General features: G+C 41.7%; 1 protein-coding gene across 1 annotated transcript in view; it reads right to left on the reverse strand.

Annotated features, from left to right (window-relative positions):
* The window catches only part of SLC37A4 (solute carrier family 37 member 4), a 345,044-nt gene that overhangs the window by 85,516 nt on the left and 238,845 nt on the right, over positions 1-20,683 (reverse strand). Inside the window, exon 6 of the mRNA XM_044079443.1 lies at positions 8,093-8,178. Within this exon, the coding sequence (XP_043935378.1) occupies positions 8,093-8,178 (86 nt within the window). The remainder of the gene's footprint in view (positions 1-8,092; positions 8,179-20,683) is intronic.

Consider the following 20,683-nt stretch of genomic DNA (forward strand, 5'->3'; position numbering starts at 1 on the left):
GAAATTTACCCGAAAAGACAAATTCACTGACTCTCTTTTCGGAGTTTCTGTTTTCACACTGGGAGAGATGAAATTAAGCTAGTTACTTAATGTGCGGCCATCTTGGAAGATGCTTATATCAGAAGAAAGAGCTGATTCTGACACAACTGTTGCAGAAGGGCAAACAAAGTATTAAACAAACTAGAGACAGCAATTTACGGAGAATGACTGTTCACTATACTCCAGGCAGAAAAAAAAGCAGTTTTATCCCAGCAATCAGAAAATGTCAAGAGACATGTGTGAGACTTAAGCTGCTGCATCCAGCTGTCTTCAGGAGTATTGTTCCCCTGGAGGATCAAAGGCAATTGTAATATAGAGCAGGCCAAATAAAAAAACGTTTATTCAACACAAGCAAGCCAGCAAGTACAAGGGGACTCTGCTTCTCATTCTTCTGACAATAAAGCTCATTGAGGGACTTTGTCAATGACACTTTTTCCAATGCTCCAAAGGAAAATGCTTGAGACACAGAAATAAATTGCCAAGAGATATCTAGAAGAATCAAGAGTAAACTAGACTTGAACCAGAGTCTGGCGTTGGTAGTTGGAGATTACTGGGAAGAAGGCCAACTACAAAGAAATAAGTGAATTACTGGGAGACTATAAAGCATCAATCACATTTGTGAAATATGGCTTTGCAAGAAAAAGTGGCTGAGAAAAGACTGTGAACTTTTGTTGACTTAGTTAAACTTGTGGGTGGACTGTAAAGTATATACCCCACATTATACGTCATTAACATTGAGAAGGACACCAAGGAGAAAACGGAAGTAACCAAGTAAAACAATACTTATTTCTTATTAATGTTTGTATAATACATTTAAATGATATAAACTGCATGTAATATTATAAAGCAAACTTGTATACTGTGCAGTCAAGGGTATTTGAAATGGTGGGGGGGGGTCTTTTCAGCGACTGTTGTATGTGGTAAAGATATTGAGGTAAACAAGTACTTTTTAGTTGTAAAGCAATACAAGTTTTACAGTACAGCAACAGAAGAAAGTCTGGACAGAAGCATGTATAAGCCAATATAAAATTATGATGTACTGCGGAAGTGGGGGTGGGATGTAAAAGTGTAATGACTGTTTTGTATGTAAAATTAAGATACTAATTTCTCATCTTTTAACAAGGGTGTATGTCTAGATTAATATCCTTGGTACCAAAAAACACCAAGAATTCAAGTGAAATACTGAAGTGTAAAGACACCAATAACCAAATATTCACTTAGTTGCTATTCCAGTACCAATAAAGGATTCCCAGTAGATCAAATTCCACACTTTAATATCCAATAAAATATACAAGCTTAAAGAATTTAGCACTTTCATTTTTAACACACCAGAAACTTGTTCAGAATCACCTAACATTGAATCTAAAGCCATTTAAATACATTCAACACCTCTCTGATTGACTGTTACATAAAGATCATACTAAATTTTTAAAAAGGCATCATCAACTTCAAAATTTTCACATGTTGTAATAGTTTACATATATACGCATATAACACATATACATATGGATAAAAAAACTTAGAAAACACAAAAAACACACTTAAAATGGATGTTGTTCTATACTAATGTTAGTGTCTGTTTGCTCTTAACTTAAGAGCTGGGGCTAGTGAAAGGTGATCATTCACTCCAGGGGGACACAGGCATCAAGTCTAATTGCCAAATAAGTTCTCTAAATTCTAGCTTAGATTCCCAGTCATCTCCCCTTTCTTGTTGAGTAACTTTCTCTACAACCCAAAACGTAGTCTGCTTGGGGACACTGCAAACAGTGTCTATAAAGGGCATTGGTGCCCTTTTCCCGGTTTATACCACATATATGCTCGTACACCCTCTGCCCCAGTGTACATTCGGTCTTCCCCACATAGTAAGAACCACATACCTTACACAATGGGCTAAATAAATCACACCTTTGGTATGACAGTTGAAACGCCCCTGTGGGTAAGAGGCGACTTTTGGGGAATCCAGTCCAAGTGTATTTTGGTTATACATAAAGGAGCATTAACCACACATACCACATTTATATGTTCCTAATATTGTGCCCACAGGTTTTGTACTTCCCCTTTCAAAAATATCCTTAAGGTTGGGGTTTCTCCTGAACCCAAACCCTGGATTTGTTGGCATAATAGAAAACATCTTCCAGTTTTTTGTCACAATGTTTTGAATCCCCTTAGTATCTTGGTTTTATGTCAACACTAAATACATACCATCTGTGTTACTTTTAACTGAACCTTGTTTCTATTGTTATTGTTACTTTCATAGTTTAATAGGGGTATATAGTTATTTCCCCATCCCCTTAGAACTTCTTCTTTAATAGTTTTAACCATGCTATTGGGGTATCCCCTCTCACAAAACATTCCCTCAATATAATCCAGTTCTTTCACCAAGTCATCTTTATTAGAAGTCATACGAGCTGCCTGTGCCATTTGTCCTTTCACTATATTTTTTTCTTTTGTTTGTAAGGATGGTTACTTTCATAATAAAGATAAGAGTTTGAGGAACATTCCTTTCTATATAGTTTTGAAATATATTTCCCATTAATATTGTCCATCATAATGGTCACAGCTAAATAGTGTACTTCGATTCCTCTGGTTTCATGTGTGAACTTCAAAAATTATGTGGTGTGGTGTCACTTATGTATTCTATGAAACCTTCTATATTTTGTGGGGACCCTGTCCACAAAATAAAAATGTTGTCCAAAAATCTGAAATAAATCCTAATGTAATATTTGTACTGTGACTCAAAAATAAAGTGTTTTTCCCGGTACAGTAGGACTATATTTGCAAATATGGGTGCGCATGCCACACCCATAGCAACCCCATCCATTTGATGGTATAACACACCCTGGAAATATATGAAATTGTTTATTTAATATCAATTCCATGCTTTCTAGAATAGTCTTAAAATCTGAGTGTTGCAAAAATTCAAACTCCAGTAACATTTTTTCAAACCATTGCAGACCTCTATCGTGGGGAATAACTGAAAAAAGGTCCTTGACATTGATGGTTATAAACAAAAAGTCATTGATAATTCTACTTGTCCTAGCTTGTACAAAAAATCCCACAAATCTTTTAGTATGTGGGGGTATAAATCATAAAAAGTTTTCAACTTTTTGTCTATATATATATATATATATATATATATATATATATATATATATATATATATTATATAGCTAGGAGCTGTATTTTTTTGACCCGGCAGATGATACAATGGGTCTGAGGGGGGTTCGTACAGTTCTTATGAACTTTGGGTATTCCAAAAATGCTTGGAATATAGGGTTTAGGTACTTTAAAAAAAATCATACAACTGTTTTGTTATGGCCCCTTGTAACAAGTTGTCTTCTAGAATAATGTATATTATGTGGTAGGCTATATTAACTTGGTTCCGAGATACCTGGTTGTATCTACCATCAGTGTTTAACAAATCAAGCATTTCTGCTAAATATTCCCACTGCTGCATCATAACTACACAACCTCCCTTATCAGGTTTTATAATACGAACCTCCTTATTGTTACAAATTGCTGACATAACTTCCCTCTCATCTTTTGTCAAGTTTACCTTGTTATACACCTTTCTGCTACTGTAGTATGATCTGGCTTCTTTGCATACCACCATTTCAATGTTGTTTAATTCAGGTAACAGGGAAGGATTGTAAGTAATAACAGAAAAAGTTACTCAACAAGAAAGGGGAGGTGACTGGGAATCTAAGCTAGAATTTGGAGAACTTATTTAGCAATTAAAAATTGATGCATGTGTCCCCCCTGGATTGAATGATCACCTTTCACTAGCCCCAGCTCTTGAGTTAAGAGCAAACAGATACTAACATTAGCACAGAACAACATCCATTTGTTAAGTGTTTTCCACACTTTTTACCCATATGTATATGTGTTACCAAATAGCTGGATAATTACTGCAGAGTTAGTAAGAGAGATGACTAGAAAGGTGCTTGGTGTGACATCTGGAAAGAGGAAGGAAGACAAGGAGACCTGGTGGTGGAATGAAGTAGTACAGGACAGTATACAGAGAAAGAGGTTAGCAAAGAAAAAGTGGGATTGTCAAAGAGATTTAGAAAGTAGACAAGAGTATAAGGAGATAAGGTGCATGGCAAAGAGAGAGGCGGCTAAGGATAAGGCATATGAAGAGTTGTAGAAAAAGTTGGACACTAAGGAGGGAGAAAAGGACCTGTACCGATTGGCTAGACAGAGGGACCGAGCTAATAAAGATGTGCAGCAGGTAAGGGTGATAAAGGATAATGAGAGAAACGTACTCACAAGCGGGGAGAGTGTGTTGAGCAGATGGAAAGAGTACTTTGAGGGGTTGATGAATGAAGAGAATGAGAGGGAGAGAAGGTTGGATGATGTGCAGATAGTGAATCATGAAGTGCAGTGGATTAGCAAGGAGGAAGTAAGGATAGCTATGAAGAGGATGAAGAACAGAAAGGCTGTTGGTCCAAATGACATACCTGTGGAAGCATGGAGGTGTTTAGGTGAAATAGCAGTTTTTAACTAGATTGTTTAATGAAATCTTGGAAAGTGAGAGGATGCCTGAGGAATGGAGAAAAAGTGTTTTGGTACCTATGTTTAAGAATAAGGGTGATGTGCAGAGCTGTAGTAACTACAGAGGGATTAAACTGATCAGTCACAGCATGAAGTTATGGGAAAGAGTAGTGGAAGCTAGGTTAAGAAGGGAGGTGATTATTAGTGATCAGCAGTATGGTTTCATGCCAGAAAAGAGCACTACAGATGTGATGTTTGCTCTGAGTGTTGATGGAGAACTACAGAGAAGGTCAGAAGGAGTTGCATTGTGTCTTTGTGGATTTAGAGAAAGTATATGACAGGGTGCCTAGAGAGGAGTTGTGGTATTGTATGAGGAAGTCTGGAGTGTCAGAGAAGTATGTAAGAGTGGTACAGGATATGTACGAGGGTAGTGTGACAGCGGTGAGGTCTGCGGTGGGAGTGACGGATGCGTTTAAGGTGGAGGTGGGATTCATCAAGGATCAGCTCTGAGCCCTTTCTTATTTGCAATGGTGATGGCCAGGTTGACAGACGAGATCAGACAGGAGACCCCGTGGACTATGATGTTTGCAGATGACATTGTGATCTGTAGTGAGAGTAGGGAACAGGTGGAGGAGACCCTGCTGAGATGGAGATATGCTCTAGAGAGAAGAGGAATGAAGGTCAGCAGGACTAAGACAGAATATATGTGTGTGAATGAGAGGGAGGATAGAGGAATGGTGAGGATGCAGGGAGTAGAGGTGGCGAAGGTGGATGAGTTTAAGTACTTAGGATCAACAGTTCAGAGTAATGATGTGTGTGGAAGAGAGGTGAAGAAGAGAGTACAGGCAGGATGGAGTGGGTGGAGAAGAGTGTCAGGAGTGATTTGTGACAGACAAGTACCAGTAAGAGTGAAAGGGAAGGTCTACAAGAAGGCAGTGAGACCAGCTATGTTATATGGGTTGTAGACAGTGGCATTGACAAAAAGGCAGGAGTCAGAGCTTGACGTGGCAGAGTTGAAGATGTTAAGATTTGCACTGGGTGTGACGAGGATGGACAGGATTAGGAATAAGTATTATCAGAGGGTCAGCCCAGGTTGGAAGGTTTGGAGACAAAGCCAGAGAGGCAAGATTACATTGGTTTGGACGTGCTGAGGAGGGATGCAGAGTATATTGGGAAAAATATGCTAAGGATGAAGCTGCGAGGTAACAGGAAAAGAGGAAGGCCTAAGATAAGGTTTATGGATGTGATGAGAGAGAACATGCAGGTGGTTGGTGTGACAGAGCAAGATGCAGAGGACAGGAAGAAATGGAAACAGTTGATCTGCTGTGGCGACCCCTAACGGGAGCAGCTGAAAGAAGAAAAAAGAAGAAGAAGATATGTGTTATATGTGTATATATAACAAATATTACAACATGTGAAAACTTTGAATTTCTAAACACATTTTGAAGTTGGTGATGTCTTTTTAAAAAAATTAGTATGGCCTTTATGTATCATCCAATCAGAGAGGTGCTGGGTGTATTTAAATGGCTTTAGATTCAATGTCAGGTGATTCTGAAGATGTTTCTGGTGAGTAAGAAATGAAAGCGCTAAATACTTTAACCTTGTATATTTTATTGGACATTAAAAGTGTGGAATTTGATTGACTGGGAGTCTTTTATTGGTACTGGAATAGTAACTGAAGTGAATATTTGGTTAATATCCTTGGCTTAAGCTATAAACTATTATTTGCACATACATAGGCTTGAAAAATAAAATAAAATTATGAAAGCTGTGAAAATTCCAAGTTTCTTGCATCTGCAAAGATCTTTATTAGCATGTTTTTGCTCATTAGCAAATGCTCTCAATGAGAGACAAGAAGTCTGCAGCTAAAGGCATTTGGCCACAGGAATTATGAACATTCTGTTCTGAGTCAAATTTACAAAGATTCCTTCAATTCCTTCATGCATTTGCAAAGTTATATTTTTTCCCTCATTGCTGACCACTTTTACATGCAGATGAGAGCTCTGCAGGTGTAAACAATTAATACTGAGAGTTCCAAGCATTCTTTTTTAAAGGAAATGCAAAATTTAAAGGTACAATGGGAAGCTATTCAATGAAAAATACTGTTTGAAATTATGTAAAGTGAATAAGAGATATTATACCATGACCCCCCCCCCCCCAAAACGTGCATGCTGATTGGCCAGCGTGCACATTGTAAATCGAGTTATACTAATGGAAAAAGGTCCGGTCGCCCGGACTTTTTCCATTAGTATAACTCTACTTTTAAAACACTGTCTCGCTATGTTAAATGGGTTTAACATAGCGAGACAGCTTTAAAATAAGCAACGGAGATCTCCGTTGCTTATTTTAAAGCTGTCTCGCTATGCTAAACCCATTTAACATAGCGAGACAGGTTTTAAAAAGCAACGGAGAAAGCAAGATCTCCGTTGCTTTTTATTTCACTATGTTAAATGGGTTTAACATAGCGAGACAGTTTTAAAATAAGCAGCGGACAACACCGTTGCTTATTTTAAAACTGTCTCGCTATGTTAAACCCATTTAACATAGCAAAACAGTAAAAAAGCAACGGAGATCTTGCTTTCTCCGTTGCTTTTGCTCACGCTCTGATGTACTGCGCAGGCGCAGTACATCAGAACTGCCACGGATGCCAGACAGGTGCGGAAGGGCAGTAAACAGGCATTATACTATGCCATTATTTAAGAAAAGTAATAGTTTCTTTTCTTAAATAATGTCTTGGTATAATAATAACCACTTCTGGGTGGGTAATGCTGTATTTACCACGGTTGGCTTTTGGTCCTCGGCTTCGCCTCGGGACCAAACCACGCCATCCGTGGGTAAATCCAGCATTACCCACACCCAGGCGTGGGTTATTGCTATAGTAGCCTCCTTGGCAGCCTCAATACTTCAAAGCATTTAATGAAAGAGTTTAGTTTTATTTAAAAGGTAGATAATGACCATTTCTTAGCGCTAAAAGTTAATATTTTCTGAAAACATGCAAGCTGTTTTTTTACACATGGGTGGGGAATAGTGTAAGAAAAGAACAGAAAGCAATTTAAGTGGGAACACGGGTTGTAACATGCAATTTTCAACAGGAATCCTGTTGCTAAAGCATAAAACATTCCTGAAACAAAACAATGATCAAGTATAACGGTTAGTGTCACACAAATAAAGCAATCAAATGGAAAGGGAATATCAGATTTGAAATTACTCATGGTTACCAGTTACATGCCTCATGGCATGTAGCTTTATATGTATTAACACAACACACAGTTTTCTTTCTAAAATAAACAATATTACACAGCTTACAGATAAAGCAGTTGATTATGCTACTGATAATGATATGTCATGGAATACCTGACACAATGTATCAATGCAGTTATACACTTCACTCATAATATTATAGGCAATGGGCTATCAGCCGCCTGTTCTACACTTGTGATATGCTGTTTCTGGGGTATTACAGCCTTGGATGATACTTGAATGAAGGGCAATGGCTTACTCAATTACAAAATGAAATCATTCACTGAATACCTGAATTAAAAGGTTACTGTTCACTTACCCGTGCAACAGCTTTGTCAGAGAAGTAGCCAGCTGCAATGCTGCCTATCAGTCCTCCAACCTCCAAGGCACTCATGTATGAACTGCCTGTAACAGAAAAAAGTGATGCTGTTTGGTTTCAAATTTCAACTATTTTAATACACAGACAGAACAAAAGGCAGGGTATATCTAACCGTAGTGAATTATATAAGACTGTTGTTCTAGGTACTTGCTGGGAATAGACTTATCACATTTTATTTTATTGTGCATCACATAATGTCTAGGATATTTCTTGGTGAAAAAAAGAATAAAAAGGTTGCCCTTCATGGCACAGTGACATGGAATGCTGACTGCAGCTCCAGTGATCTGGAATTAGGGACCCTTATGTCAGAGAAGTTGGATGGGGGGGATGAAAGTAAGTGCCCCGGGATGTCTTATTCATCACTGGGGCAGGGCTGTAGATAGGTCCTAGTCTTAAAAAATTACCCTACAGATGTGGGTGTATGGGGGGGGGGGCAGATCAAGTAGCAGATGAAGCCACAAGCCAGGAACTTTGCCTACCAAGTAATCCTTTGCACTACAGCCAGGTCAGATATGTGGAAGCACGCACATAATGTAGGCCCTGCAGACAAAGTATTCCAGATGGTTACTGTGAGACAGGATACACCTAGACATGCAAAAAACCCACCCGACACAAATAACACCACACTTGAATTACCAAGACTTTCTTTCCTGGCTGATGCACTGACAAGTCTTGTACTCTCAAGCTGTCCCCCCAGCTGTGAGTTCGAGGTCCAAGCCGGGGGCAACACAGAGTTATAAGAAAGAAACAAGAGGGGTCACAAGGCATGTCTGACAGTAAAATATCTGCTGGAACCTCAAACAAAAAAACAAGAATTCAAGCAAATAAATAACCACACACACAAATATATAAATAGATGTGTACACATACATGTGCAAACACATACACAGACATACAGTAACCATTTGAAATGTCAGGACCTGCTAGGCGAGTCCCAAAACACGGAGTCTAAATGGCTGAAAAAAACATATATATATATATATATATATATATATATATATATATATATATATATATATATATGTGTGTGTGTGTGTGTGTATACATTATATTATATACATATATCTATCTATATCTATATATCTATATATATATATCTATAGTCTCAGATTACCATTTCCTGGAGTAATCTCTTTTCTCCGAGGTACAATGATCTCAGAGTTGTTGTATATGTATACATTTGAGGGTGGGGAGTGCACCCCTGCAAAACAGATTAAAGGAGAAGACTAATCTTCAAGATTCACTTTTTTCCTGGATTTTTTTTTTCCAGCTTACCCAAGCATACCCAAATGTGGAGGGAGCAACAGGTGCAAAACACATGTCTCAGAGATGCTACCCCCAGCATTCAGACCACTCACATTAAAGTAAGCTGCAACCATTTCATTATGGAGAAATGAAGTATGATGTCCAGAAGCTGCATGGCCTATGCCTGCTGCTAGCTGCACAGAAAAATGTGGTATTAATATACAAAAAAAAAAAGAAGTTATGTACACTCACCATAACGTTCCATCTGAGTAATTGTTCTTCATTTGTCTTCAACCTGTAGGAATACGGATCCATATCAGATCCGAGCTGGCAAAGATTACTAGCATCAGCTCTGAGCTCCAGACTCCTCTCCTTACCCATAATACACCTCCCTTGCCTTCCATCCCCAGATCGAGTTTGTTGAACTTACACTTACAACCTGACCTGATAACATACTTGTGACCTAAACTTACTTAGGCTGAACATGCGCCAAAGGTCTGCGGGAAGGAGGGAGGGATGGTTTAAGACAAATGAAGTACAACTACTCAGATGGAATGTTATGGTGAGTACATAACTTCTTTATCTGAAGTAGTTTGCTTCATTTGATCTTCAACCTGTGGGACAGAGTCCCCAACTACTAAACTCCTGGGTGGCCCTCATGGAAGGCTATTCCTGAGCACCGCGGAGCCAAAGTATGCTCTCCTTCTAGATGTCAAATCCAATTTATAATGGGAGATAAACGTATGAGATGAGGACCAAGTAGCTGCCGAGCAAATGTCATCTAAAGACACCCTAGACCAGAAAGCTGCAGATGTAGCCATGAACCTAGTGGAATGAGCTTTAACCTGACCTGGAGGAGACGTGCCTTTGTCCTTATAGACCTGCAGGATGCATGAAGAAATCCATCTAGCTATCATGACCTTGGAAATAGGTTTGCCCAAAAAGGGTCTACAGAACGAAACAAACAATTGATCAGATTTACAAACATTTTTTGCCCTGTGTAAATAGAATCATAACTGTGAACATCCAACATGTGTAGTTTTGTATTCCATTTTGTTGGTAAAATTGGGAAAGAACACAGGCAAATTTATAGTCTGATTGATATTGACTGGTGATGCCACCTTAGGAAGAAAGGATGGATTGGTTCGAAGGGAAACTCTATCTTTATGAAAGATCATGTACGGGAATTTGATGGACAAGGCCTGTAATTCCGAAACCCTCCTAGCAGAGGTAAAAGCAACCAGAAAAGCTGTTTTCCATGACAGAAATTAGTAGCGGCAGGCTCGAAAGGCGGGGTGACCAGAGCTTGGAGAACCATAGTCAGGTCCCACGAGGGGGACAGGATCTTTGACCGGGGGGCGTAGCAAAAAGGTGCCTTTGATGAAGGCTTTACACAGTCTAGAAGATGCCAAGGATGCAGAATTCTCGCCCACATGAAAATAAGAAATGGCAGCCAACTGAACTTTGACAGTAGAAGAACTAGCTCTGTGCTGGAAAATACCAGATAGGAAATCAAGAATAGCGGAAATAGGAGCCGTGAAAGGATCTAAACTCCTCTGAGAGGCCCAGAAGGAAAAACGTTTCCACTTGCTGCGATAAATCTTTCTGGTTGAAGACTTATAAGCAGCTACCAAAATAGACTTAAGTCCGGGAGTCCTAGCAATCATGGGAACTGGAGCAGCCAAGCCGTGAGCTTCAGGCTGTCCAGATTCAGATGAGGCACCTCCGATGGGTGTGAAATCAGATGCTGAAAGGGATCTAGGATCCAAGGTGGAGCCAGAAGGTGAGACCAAAGGAAAGGAAATCATACCTGGCAAGGCCAGAATGAGGCAATGAGGATCACCTTGCTCCCCAGTCAACAAGTTTTCTGCAGAAACCTCGGGATGAGAGGGACTGGCAGGTAAGCATACAGAAGACCAGGAGCGTTTCTTTGGGACTCCCCCGGCGGGGGGATTCAGAGCGAAAAACCTGCTGCACTTCGCGTTGGAAGGAGATGCGAAGAGATCGCAGCAAGGTTGACCCCACTCGCTTAAGATCTGTTCCCCTACTGACTGATTCAGAGACCACTCGTAAGGCATCAGAGTGGTCCGATTTAGCCTGTCCGCTAGAATGCTAGACAGTCCCAGAATGCGTATTGAGATAAGAAAGCGACCGGTGGAGATTGCCCATTCCCACACTCTCATGGCCTCGTGACAAAGGGGATAAGATCTGGTCCCTCCCTGTTTGTTGATGTACCAGACTACCGACAGGTTGTCTGATTGAATAGCAAACATCCCCAGAGGGAGAAAGGCATGAAGGGCCTGCAATGCTAGAAGGACCGCCCTCATCTCTAGGACATTGATATACAGACTAGTCTCTATGGGGGACCACAGGCCTTGGACTATCCTGCCCGAACAATGCCCCCCTACCAGAGTTGGGAGGCATTCGTGGTCACTGTGGCTTGGGCCGAGGATGGAATGATGGGTCATCCCTCCAAAATGTCCGGAGACCTCATCCACCATATGAGGAACGACCGACACACTTGACTTAGGTGGATAGGATAGGTTAGTGGTAAATCCAACAGGGACCACTGAACCTCCAAGATCCACTGAAGAGTCCGCATGTGTACTCGGGCACATGGAAGGAGAGATATTGTCACTGCCATCGAGCCTAGGGCCCTCACTACAGATTCCGCTGTCGGGAGATGAGAATGGTAAATTAGGGAGGCATGCATCCTGACATTTTGAACTCTCTCCGAGGTCAGGAACACTTTGCCCTGGAGTATGTCTATCCTGGCACCAATGTAGTCCATCACCTGTACAGGCTCTAGTAGAGATTTGGATGTGTTGATTGTGATACCCAAACTCAGAGCAAATGTCAGAAAGTAGTCCCTGATTTGGGAAAGTAGAAGCCTGGTGGGAGCAGTGAAGAGCCAATCGTCCGGGTACAGATAGACCTGAATCCCCTGAAGCCTCAGGTGAGCCACTACCACTGCCATCACTTTGGTAAATACCCTGGGGGCTGTGGTGAGACCAAAGGGTAGGGCTCGAAATTGGTAATGATTGGCCCCTAGTTGGAAGCGGAGGAACCTCCTGGAGCTTCTGTGCATTTTTATGTGATAGTAAGCATCCTGGAGCTCTAACGAGCATGTGCAGTCACTCTCTTGCAGGTACAGCATGATAGACTATAGTGTGACCATCCGGAACTTTTCTTTGTCCACTGACAGATTCAGGGTAGAGAGGTCCAGAATGGGTGTTAAGTCCCCCGTTTTCTTTGGCACCAAAAAGAACCTGGAGTAGAAGCCCGATCCGGACAGATCTGGGGGAATGTTTTCGATGGCTCGTTTTCCTAGCAGCTTGGAAATTTCCTGTGCTGCTGCCTCCCTTTGCATGGGTGGAACGTCCGAGAGGTGTTTGGGAGGGGTTTGAGAACCCAAGAAAGGGATATCTTCTGGATATGATTTGCAGCACCCAGCAGTCCGTTGTTATGGACTCCCATGCCACTGGGCGCAAGGACAATCATCCCCCAACTTCCTCCAGAGTAGAGCAGTCGGGCAACCCCTCAGGGCTGCTGTTCAGATCTGTCCAAAAAAGGTTCTCAAGACCCGAAGTTTCGCGGACCACCTCGGCCTCTGGGCTGGCATCCATTCTGTTCCCCTCTGCCTCTGTGGGAAGAAGAGCCTGGAGTGTCCCAGGAATACTAAGACTTCCGGAACCACATCTTCTTTTGCCCTCTCTGGTTCTGGGAAAAGGATCTTTGAGGGTTAGAGAAGAGGATCCCAATGGCAGACAGTGTCTTCCCATCCCTTCTCACTCTGGACTAGCATCTCCTTAATGGTCTTACCGAACAGAGTCGAGCCATCATAAGGGGCATTGGCAAAGGATGTCTTAAAGGGTTCAGTAAACTGGCACAACCTGAGCCAGGCATTATGCCTCATGGACATGCCAGACCCACCCACCCTAGCCGCTCCTTCTGTTGCATGGGAGAGGAGTCGCATGGAGTTATTCTTTACTGCTCTCAAAGTAGCTTTTTTCACGGAGAAGAAAGCCTTGTCCTCCTGCGACGTGGACTTTGGTGGAGACTCCTCCAACTTCTTCACCAGGTCGCGTTGGGAGTCCCGTGGCATGGGCCAAGTAGTTCAGCACCCTTATTAAAAAGGTAGCTGAAGCATACACCCGCTTCCCTAGCCGGTCCATCATCCGAGACTCTCGGTCAGGAGGGCAGACCGAGGAACTTTCCTGAGATAGTTCCCTCTTCGTGGCTGCTGCTACCACCATGGCGTCCACTGGAGAGCCTTTGTTCCAGGAAGGCCTGTCTATAGGGGGACTCAAAACCTTATCAGGGTGCTTGGGGATTGGCTCCATGGTATCAGGTTCCTTGCACGCCCGCGAGAGTGATCAAATCAACTAAAGGATCCACAGGGGGGGGGGGCACCCAAGACGTATATGGGCCCGTGCCGAAGGCCTCCAGAAATACAGACTCATCAGAGGAGGGCTTGGGGGCAGACCAACCTCCCCACTGGCGTATGATCTCCATGATGTCTTCAAAGGAGACATAGTTGAGAGGTGACCTTGGGGAGCCCTCCCCCTCATCTAAGTCTGTGTCCTCCATTGGGGACTCAAGGAAGTCCAAGTGCCTCCTCTTACACATATACTTGCGTGGCACATCTCCCGTGGGGCTCTCCAGGGAGTGCTCGCAAGCCATCTGTGCCTCTGGGGGAACCGTCTGGGGCCCTTCGAGCATGGGCTGTCCCTCTGGTACAACGGGAACCCTAGACAGAGCCAAGGGGGTCTGGGTGGAGCCCGAGGGTGAGGTCAGGGCCTCAATCCAAAGGAGAGGACCCATTCTACCACATCGAATGCCGAAGGGCAGTGGATCTCCTGTGAAGCCAATAAGGAGGCCGGTCTCCCCAGGTTCGATGCGAGAATTGGAGCCGGACCTGAAGTGGCTAGAGCTCCGAGAGAGGAAACCTGGACTGACGTCAGAGCAGATGGTAAAGGTTCCACTCCCTAGGATCCAACCCCCAGACACTGGCTCCGGGAGTGGCTCAGGTCTGAACTGGTCAGATCCGAGGTGCTCCAGGCAGCTGCTGGCATCGAGGACGCTAGGACCATCTGCACCGACGCCCAATCAAGGCCAACCTGGGATCCAAGAAATCCGTAGCCGAAGGTCGGATCGGGGAAGGAGTAATGGGCTGAAAAAAGGGAAGTGAGCTGCCCCCTCCTGAGGGGGGGGGCTGTCAAGAAACCCATCTGGATCTGTGTACGGATAAAGCGCCTCATCATCTTATTAAGATCCATGTCCAAGAGAGAACGGGTCGACCGAGATGACGCCACAGACTCCGACCTGGCCGGTCAGGGAGCTGAGGCCCGGGAGACTGGGCGTGCCTCCTCTGGCTCCAGGGAGAACCTCTGAGATCAGAGCCGAGGGTAATCACAGATCCGAGCAGACTTGCTTGGTGACGAGAGGTCCGGAGACCTCTTCCTCTTCTCCTTCGTCCTCGACTCTCTTTCCCGCTCTCTACCACTCCTCTGCTCCCACAGGCTTAGAAGCGGGAGTTTGAGTCCCAACCTGGGTGGGAGGGGAGGCCAGAGGTAGAGAAGCAGGAAAGGCAGTCGTGACTGAAGCAGAAGACGAGGAGGGAGGATCAGTGGCAGGAAGAAGCCCCTTGACGGCCAACTTGGCCTTTCTGTCCTTCAAAGCTCGGGGGCTGAACCCCACACACAAATGGAACAGTCAAAATTGAGGTGGCCCACACCTAAACACAATACACACAGAGTGTGGCCATCCGCTGGGGAGAACTTATGGCTACACTCTGTGCATCGCTTAAAAATAAGTTTTTCAGTCATATCTAAGAAGAAAGAGAAGAAACAAACAAAAACTTTCTTCCTAAAAATTTAACACAAACCCACTCACCACACTAGACTGACTAGAAGGGGGGGAGGGGCACCACAGACAAACTACACCAACAGCTACTACAAGCCTACACACAACGCCAAAGTGATGGTAGGGGAGAAAGGGTACCTACACTAATCTAAAACGGCTAATTTAACAAAACATTCTTGAAAACTTACAATCAAAAAACACTCTGCTAGCTGGAGCTCTAGAAAGACAATGTTTCACAAATCACGGCAAACGAGATCTGGGGATGGAAGGCAAGGGAGGTGTATTATGGGTAGGGGAGGAGTCAGAGCTGATGCTAGTAATCTTTGCCAGCTCGGAGCCGATATGGATCCATATTCCCACAGGTTGAAGATCAAATGAAGTAAACTACTTCAGATCCCTTCTATTTTTTTAATACTTTAATATCAACTTTAATTGTTGCACTCTGGTTGTTTCACGGCATACTTTCCTAGTTTTTGAATATTACATTCTTTATGTACAGTTCTTTGTTCCCATGACTTTGCAGTATGCATCAGAAGCACCACTTCTTGTATAATCTTACCCAGCTGTACTTAACTGCTCCTCATTTCAATACGTGTGTGATTACTATACACAGTCCTGTAGAACTACACATCTAAACTGCTGATACGGAAGGACAATACTGATGAACCACATGCATCAAACCATAAGTTTTCTGTACATGCAATTAGATCAAAGTTACATAGGTAAGTTAGAAACAAGGGTGTATAAAAAAATCAGTGAAGAAAAATGATATATATATATTGCTCAAGTATGCATTCTTTATTTACCTTTGAAAATGTTGTTAAGGGACAGATGTATCATTGCTCCAGGTTGAACACAAATGAAGACACATTTCAAAATCAGACTGCAGGTAAGACTTCTGATTTTGTAATGAGGGGATATATTAAAGAGGAAGTAGAGCAAATTAAGAATACTGTAATAGAACAAGGAGTGGGGCAGTGAAACTAGTACTTAGTATTGACTAACCTAAAAATATGAGTCGACCTAGAAATGAGAATACTAATAAAGTCAGACACGCATTGCATTATAATAAACATACTTAGTCGAAAGAATCAAGAAAAACGGGCATATTTTCAATAGCATAGATGGCCTTAAGAACATTTCTTTACCTTCTTCTACTCTGACTTCTAAAAAGAGGTAGTAATTTAAAGCAGAGGCTGTGCTATAAACCGAATAAAAATTTAAATATGGTTTGTCACAAAAGTGTAAAAAAGGTGACTTTACTTTCTTACAAGTGCCACTTTTGTAACTATATGTACAGGACGGATACGTTTATTCGTCCAGGAACAGGGAATGTATATTATCTAAATAATTATGCTAACTGTGAAAATAAGAATTTTATCTGTATTGTGACAGGTGAATTATGTCAAGCATTTCATATTGGTAAAATGAACAGGAAATTAAAAAAAGCATTGCAGACCACCTATCTGATACAAGGAACGTTAACACTAATGCTTTTTTAAATACGCAGCAGAAATGGGTGAAAAATCACTCTTTTAAATTCTCCATTTTACAATTTTTATACGAAAATAAAGAGGAGAGTTAAATGGGAAAATTGAAAATGATGAATATAATTGGATAAGTATTTTTAGAACCGATCAATTGCCAGGTTTGAAGGGTTGCTGCTGTAAGAAGCCAGTTTTAATGTTACGCTAGTTGTCATACTAAAGAGTTTTACATTTCTACACCTTTGTGGTCTCCTGAGCCAATTTCTATCTACTAGGTTAGGTATAAACCTATTATGTCACCCACTGGATAGCCAGCTTGCTCATATACAGGACCCAGGAAGTTAGAATTGTGGAGTCCACCTACAAATAGGCCACTCACCAGCCGAGTCCCTCAGGAATCGGCCATGGGACCACTCCTTTTTGTCACCTACTTCTCTGAAGTCAGCACCAATGTTATGGGCCTCTGGATGACCAAATCTGCAAACAATTGCAAATTAGGAGCAGCCACAAAATCCTTCACCAATAGTAATGTTATCCAAGAAGGGCTGACACAGACAAACAACTGGTGTCAGAGTCTTGGGAAGTCAAGACAGCCCTGGTAACTACCATATTGACAGCACTGTCCTAAGGAGTCAACCCAGTAGTTTGGGACATGGGGACACATGTAGACTGTAATCTAGCATTTGACCATCACATATTTATGATAGTCAGAAAATCATTCTGTGTTGTGCAACTTATAAACATCAAAGTGTCATTATTCTACTTTATCCACCCCTCATCAGACTTATCAACTGCAATGCCCCCTCTGGTATGTACCTAACCAGGCACATCCAATGTCCACAGAATACACGGTGTGAATAACATGTCATATGCAGACCCTCTCAAAACCCTACCCTTGTATTCTGTCTCCTGCAGGCTGTTGAGGGGAGATCTACTATGTCTGGCATACAAGACATTGTTGGATCCCTCTCTGATGGACTTCTTGTACATCTGCAAAACAAACAGAACCAGAACTATCCACGCTAAGGAATTAAAACCTTGTCTGTGATATAAATAGGACCTGTTGGAGACTCATTTATTACAGAGACCATCCCTTCTCTGGAACAGGCTCTCCCATCCATGTGAAGCAAGGTTCCTCTGTAACCCAATTCAAGTACAACTTGGACAACTACATGGGGAACTAGAAATTCACCCCTGGTTTGGCACCTGTCTCTCTACTGGATACAGGCAACATGTAAATGGTTCATCTCCCAGGCCCCTGCTTGTAAAGGTTTCATCTCTCAAGCTCTTGCTTATACTACCACGGGTTCCAGAACATGTCAGAGATTTGAGATGCATGGCTAGGCTTAAACAGGCCCCAGTAGTTATTAGCCTAGTTCACAGCTCTGAACCAATGAATCAATGGCCAACGCTAAGATACTAAAAATAGGAAAACCAATAATGCTTTTTATAAACATTCGTTAGCCTAGTAACTTTAAGAAATTTCTGTTCTTAAATTGAGAAGGTAGGATATCATGGGAAAAGGGGAGCATGGGAGACGAGGCTCAAATATATAAAACTTGTACTGTACAGCAACTGCATTTAAACGCAAGAAAAAATCCTGGTCTTAACAATCACATCTCTATTACCAGCATGTTAAGAGTAAGATCTGCAAAACTGCAAGATCGTTTTATTTTTCAAAATAAAAAAGATAGTTTTATTTTTCAAAATAAAAACATTATCTAGCCCACTGGCATCAGAATCCATAATGCACTGCAAAGCAGAAATCATTACATCATTGAAGTGAACAAAAACATATTTTTACCTCTTTGTTACCAAACATAAGGATGTATATGTCAGCTAAAATTGTACTGTGGAGTTAGTACTTTTGTACTAGGAATGACAAAGCCAAAGTATGACATTGATACTGTTGGCAATATTTGTTATCCACTGTTTTTTTTTTTTTTACTGTGTCGTCTCTAAAAATATTATCTGTTAACGTTATGCTGCAGTAACTTAATGTTGCACTAAATGTTATTTTACAATAAAAAGCATTGAAATTCTAAAATTGTGATAGTATGTGGTTTGTACAGGTTTAAAGTTTACTAAACTTTGAAAGTTCCCAGGATAATAGAATACGAAGTTAGAATCTCAAACGTCTATTTTTAATTAGGGACTTCATCCTTCAATGATTTACTAGAAAAACACAAGATTTTTATGAGGAGCAGATCAAAAATATGAAGTAAAAATCTGACATTCTGCTCAGTTTTGAATAGTTGAGAGGCACTGTCCTACAGGAGGGATCCTTGGGGGAAAATTAGTAAAGATGACAAATTAATCTACACTGACACACAATGTATTTTATCCCAAAGAACTTTACACAAAAAAAGTTACAGCACACAATAACCACACTTCTGCCTAGATGTGCACAACATCTAAAATGCATGCACCAGTTTTATGGAAATAGGAATGCTGACAAACCAGGAAATCTCCTTTTTAAATAGTTCCTTGGATTTCATTTTTTTTTTTTTTACTTCCAAGAGAACAGAAAACAGGACAGTAGTGGCACCTAGAGAGGTGGAAGGGACTTCTGTTTAATGTCTTACTCAAAGGACAGCATATCTCATCAGTACAATACCTGCTTTAAGTTGCACACACATGCCGCTGTTACTGTTAGAGCAATGACATTAACTTCAGCCTGGGACTAGAACCATAATGTTCTGGTTCAACGGCAGAAATACAAAATGAAACGTGCTGATGAACTGGAAGAAGATTATTACTAGTGTGTAAAATTCTGATGGAATGATCACACTTTTCTCCATTTCACTGTGGATAAAAAAGATTCAAAAAGAAAGGGTGAACGCCACATTCTGAAATGTTTTCTATAAAGCTGATGCACTAAACTACAAGGTGGCACATGATAGGAATAAAATCTTGAGGAGAGGGGAAATGCAAACTGGCAGCAAAAAAGAAGCTTGTGATGGTGAACCAGTGTAACAGAACCGGCAGTGGTAAGGACAGCACAGTGGTGCAGTGGTAGCGTTGTTGTCTCACAGCAAGAGGTTCTCCGGTTCGATTCTCGACTGGGTACCTTCTGTGCGGAGTCTGCATGTCCTCCCTTTGTTCGTGTGGGTTTCCTCTGTGTGCTCCGGTTTCCTCCCACGTTACAAAGACATGCGTCTGGAGCATTTCTCCCCAGGTCTCCACCGAAAATTGGCTTTGTCCCAAATTTGACTTTTCCGGTTAACAAATGTTAAATAAATAAAATAAAATCTTTGTCTGTGTGGATGGCAATGGAGCCAGTGAAAGAATCAGTGATGCAGACCTCTGTCTCACTACTTTCTGTATCTACTTGTTCCAAGCTGTTCACATTCAGGCACACACAAACAAACATGTTCACTTAAGTCAGATATACATTCACTCAACCTTTACTACAGTCAAAATGACTCTTGTTGATCATGGTAAGGCAGGTTAAATGGAGAGAGCTGAGATATCCGAGGACGAATCTCCACTGTATCTTTTGTGAATCAAGCAAATGGGAAGACACAGACTCAATGATGTTACTCTCACTGGAACTGGAAGCATATGGCACAAGGCAGAGATCCATCAAGGGATCAGATGACTTATAGAGCAGTTAAGCTTAGGGCCTTGGACTATAACTCCTCTTCCCTTAAATTCTGCCTTCCTACCTCATGCAGGCTGGCCTTAAGCAGGTTCACTCTGAATATTCTTTCAAATAACCTTTCTCTTATCTGTTGCTAGATTTTATCTCTGTAAAGTCAAGAGGAACAAGTAAGACTCGCCTTCCAATGGGAGTAGTAGCATACCTCTCAACATCCTAGAAGAAGAAGTTTGGACAAAGCCTAAAATAATGCAGGGACAAAGGCCCAAAAATATAGACAGATTTTAATTATTGCTCTTATAAACTTATGACATTTATAGACTAGCAGGATTT

The sequence above is a fragment of the Protopterus annectens genome, chromosome 8.part0 (assembly GCF_019279795.1).
Source record: "Protopterus annectens isolate FY-2018-M chromosome 8.part0, PAN1.0, whole genome shotgun sequence".
In the NCBI taxonomy this organism is placed as follows: Eukaryota; Metazoa; Chordata; order Ceratodontiformes; family Protopteridae; genus Protopterus; species Protopterus annectens.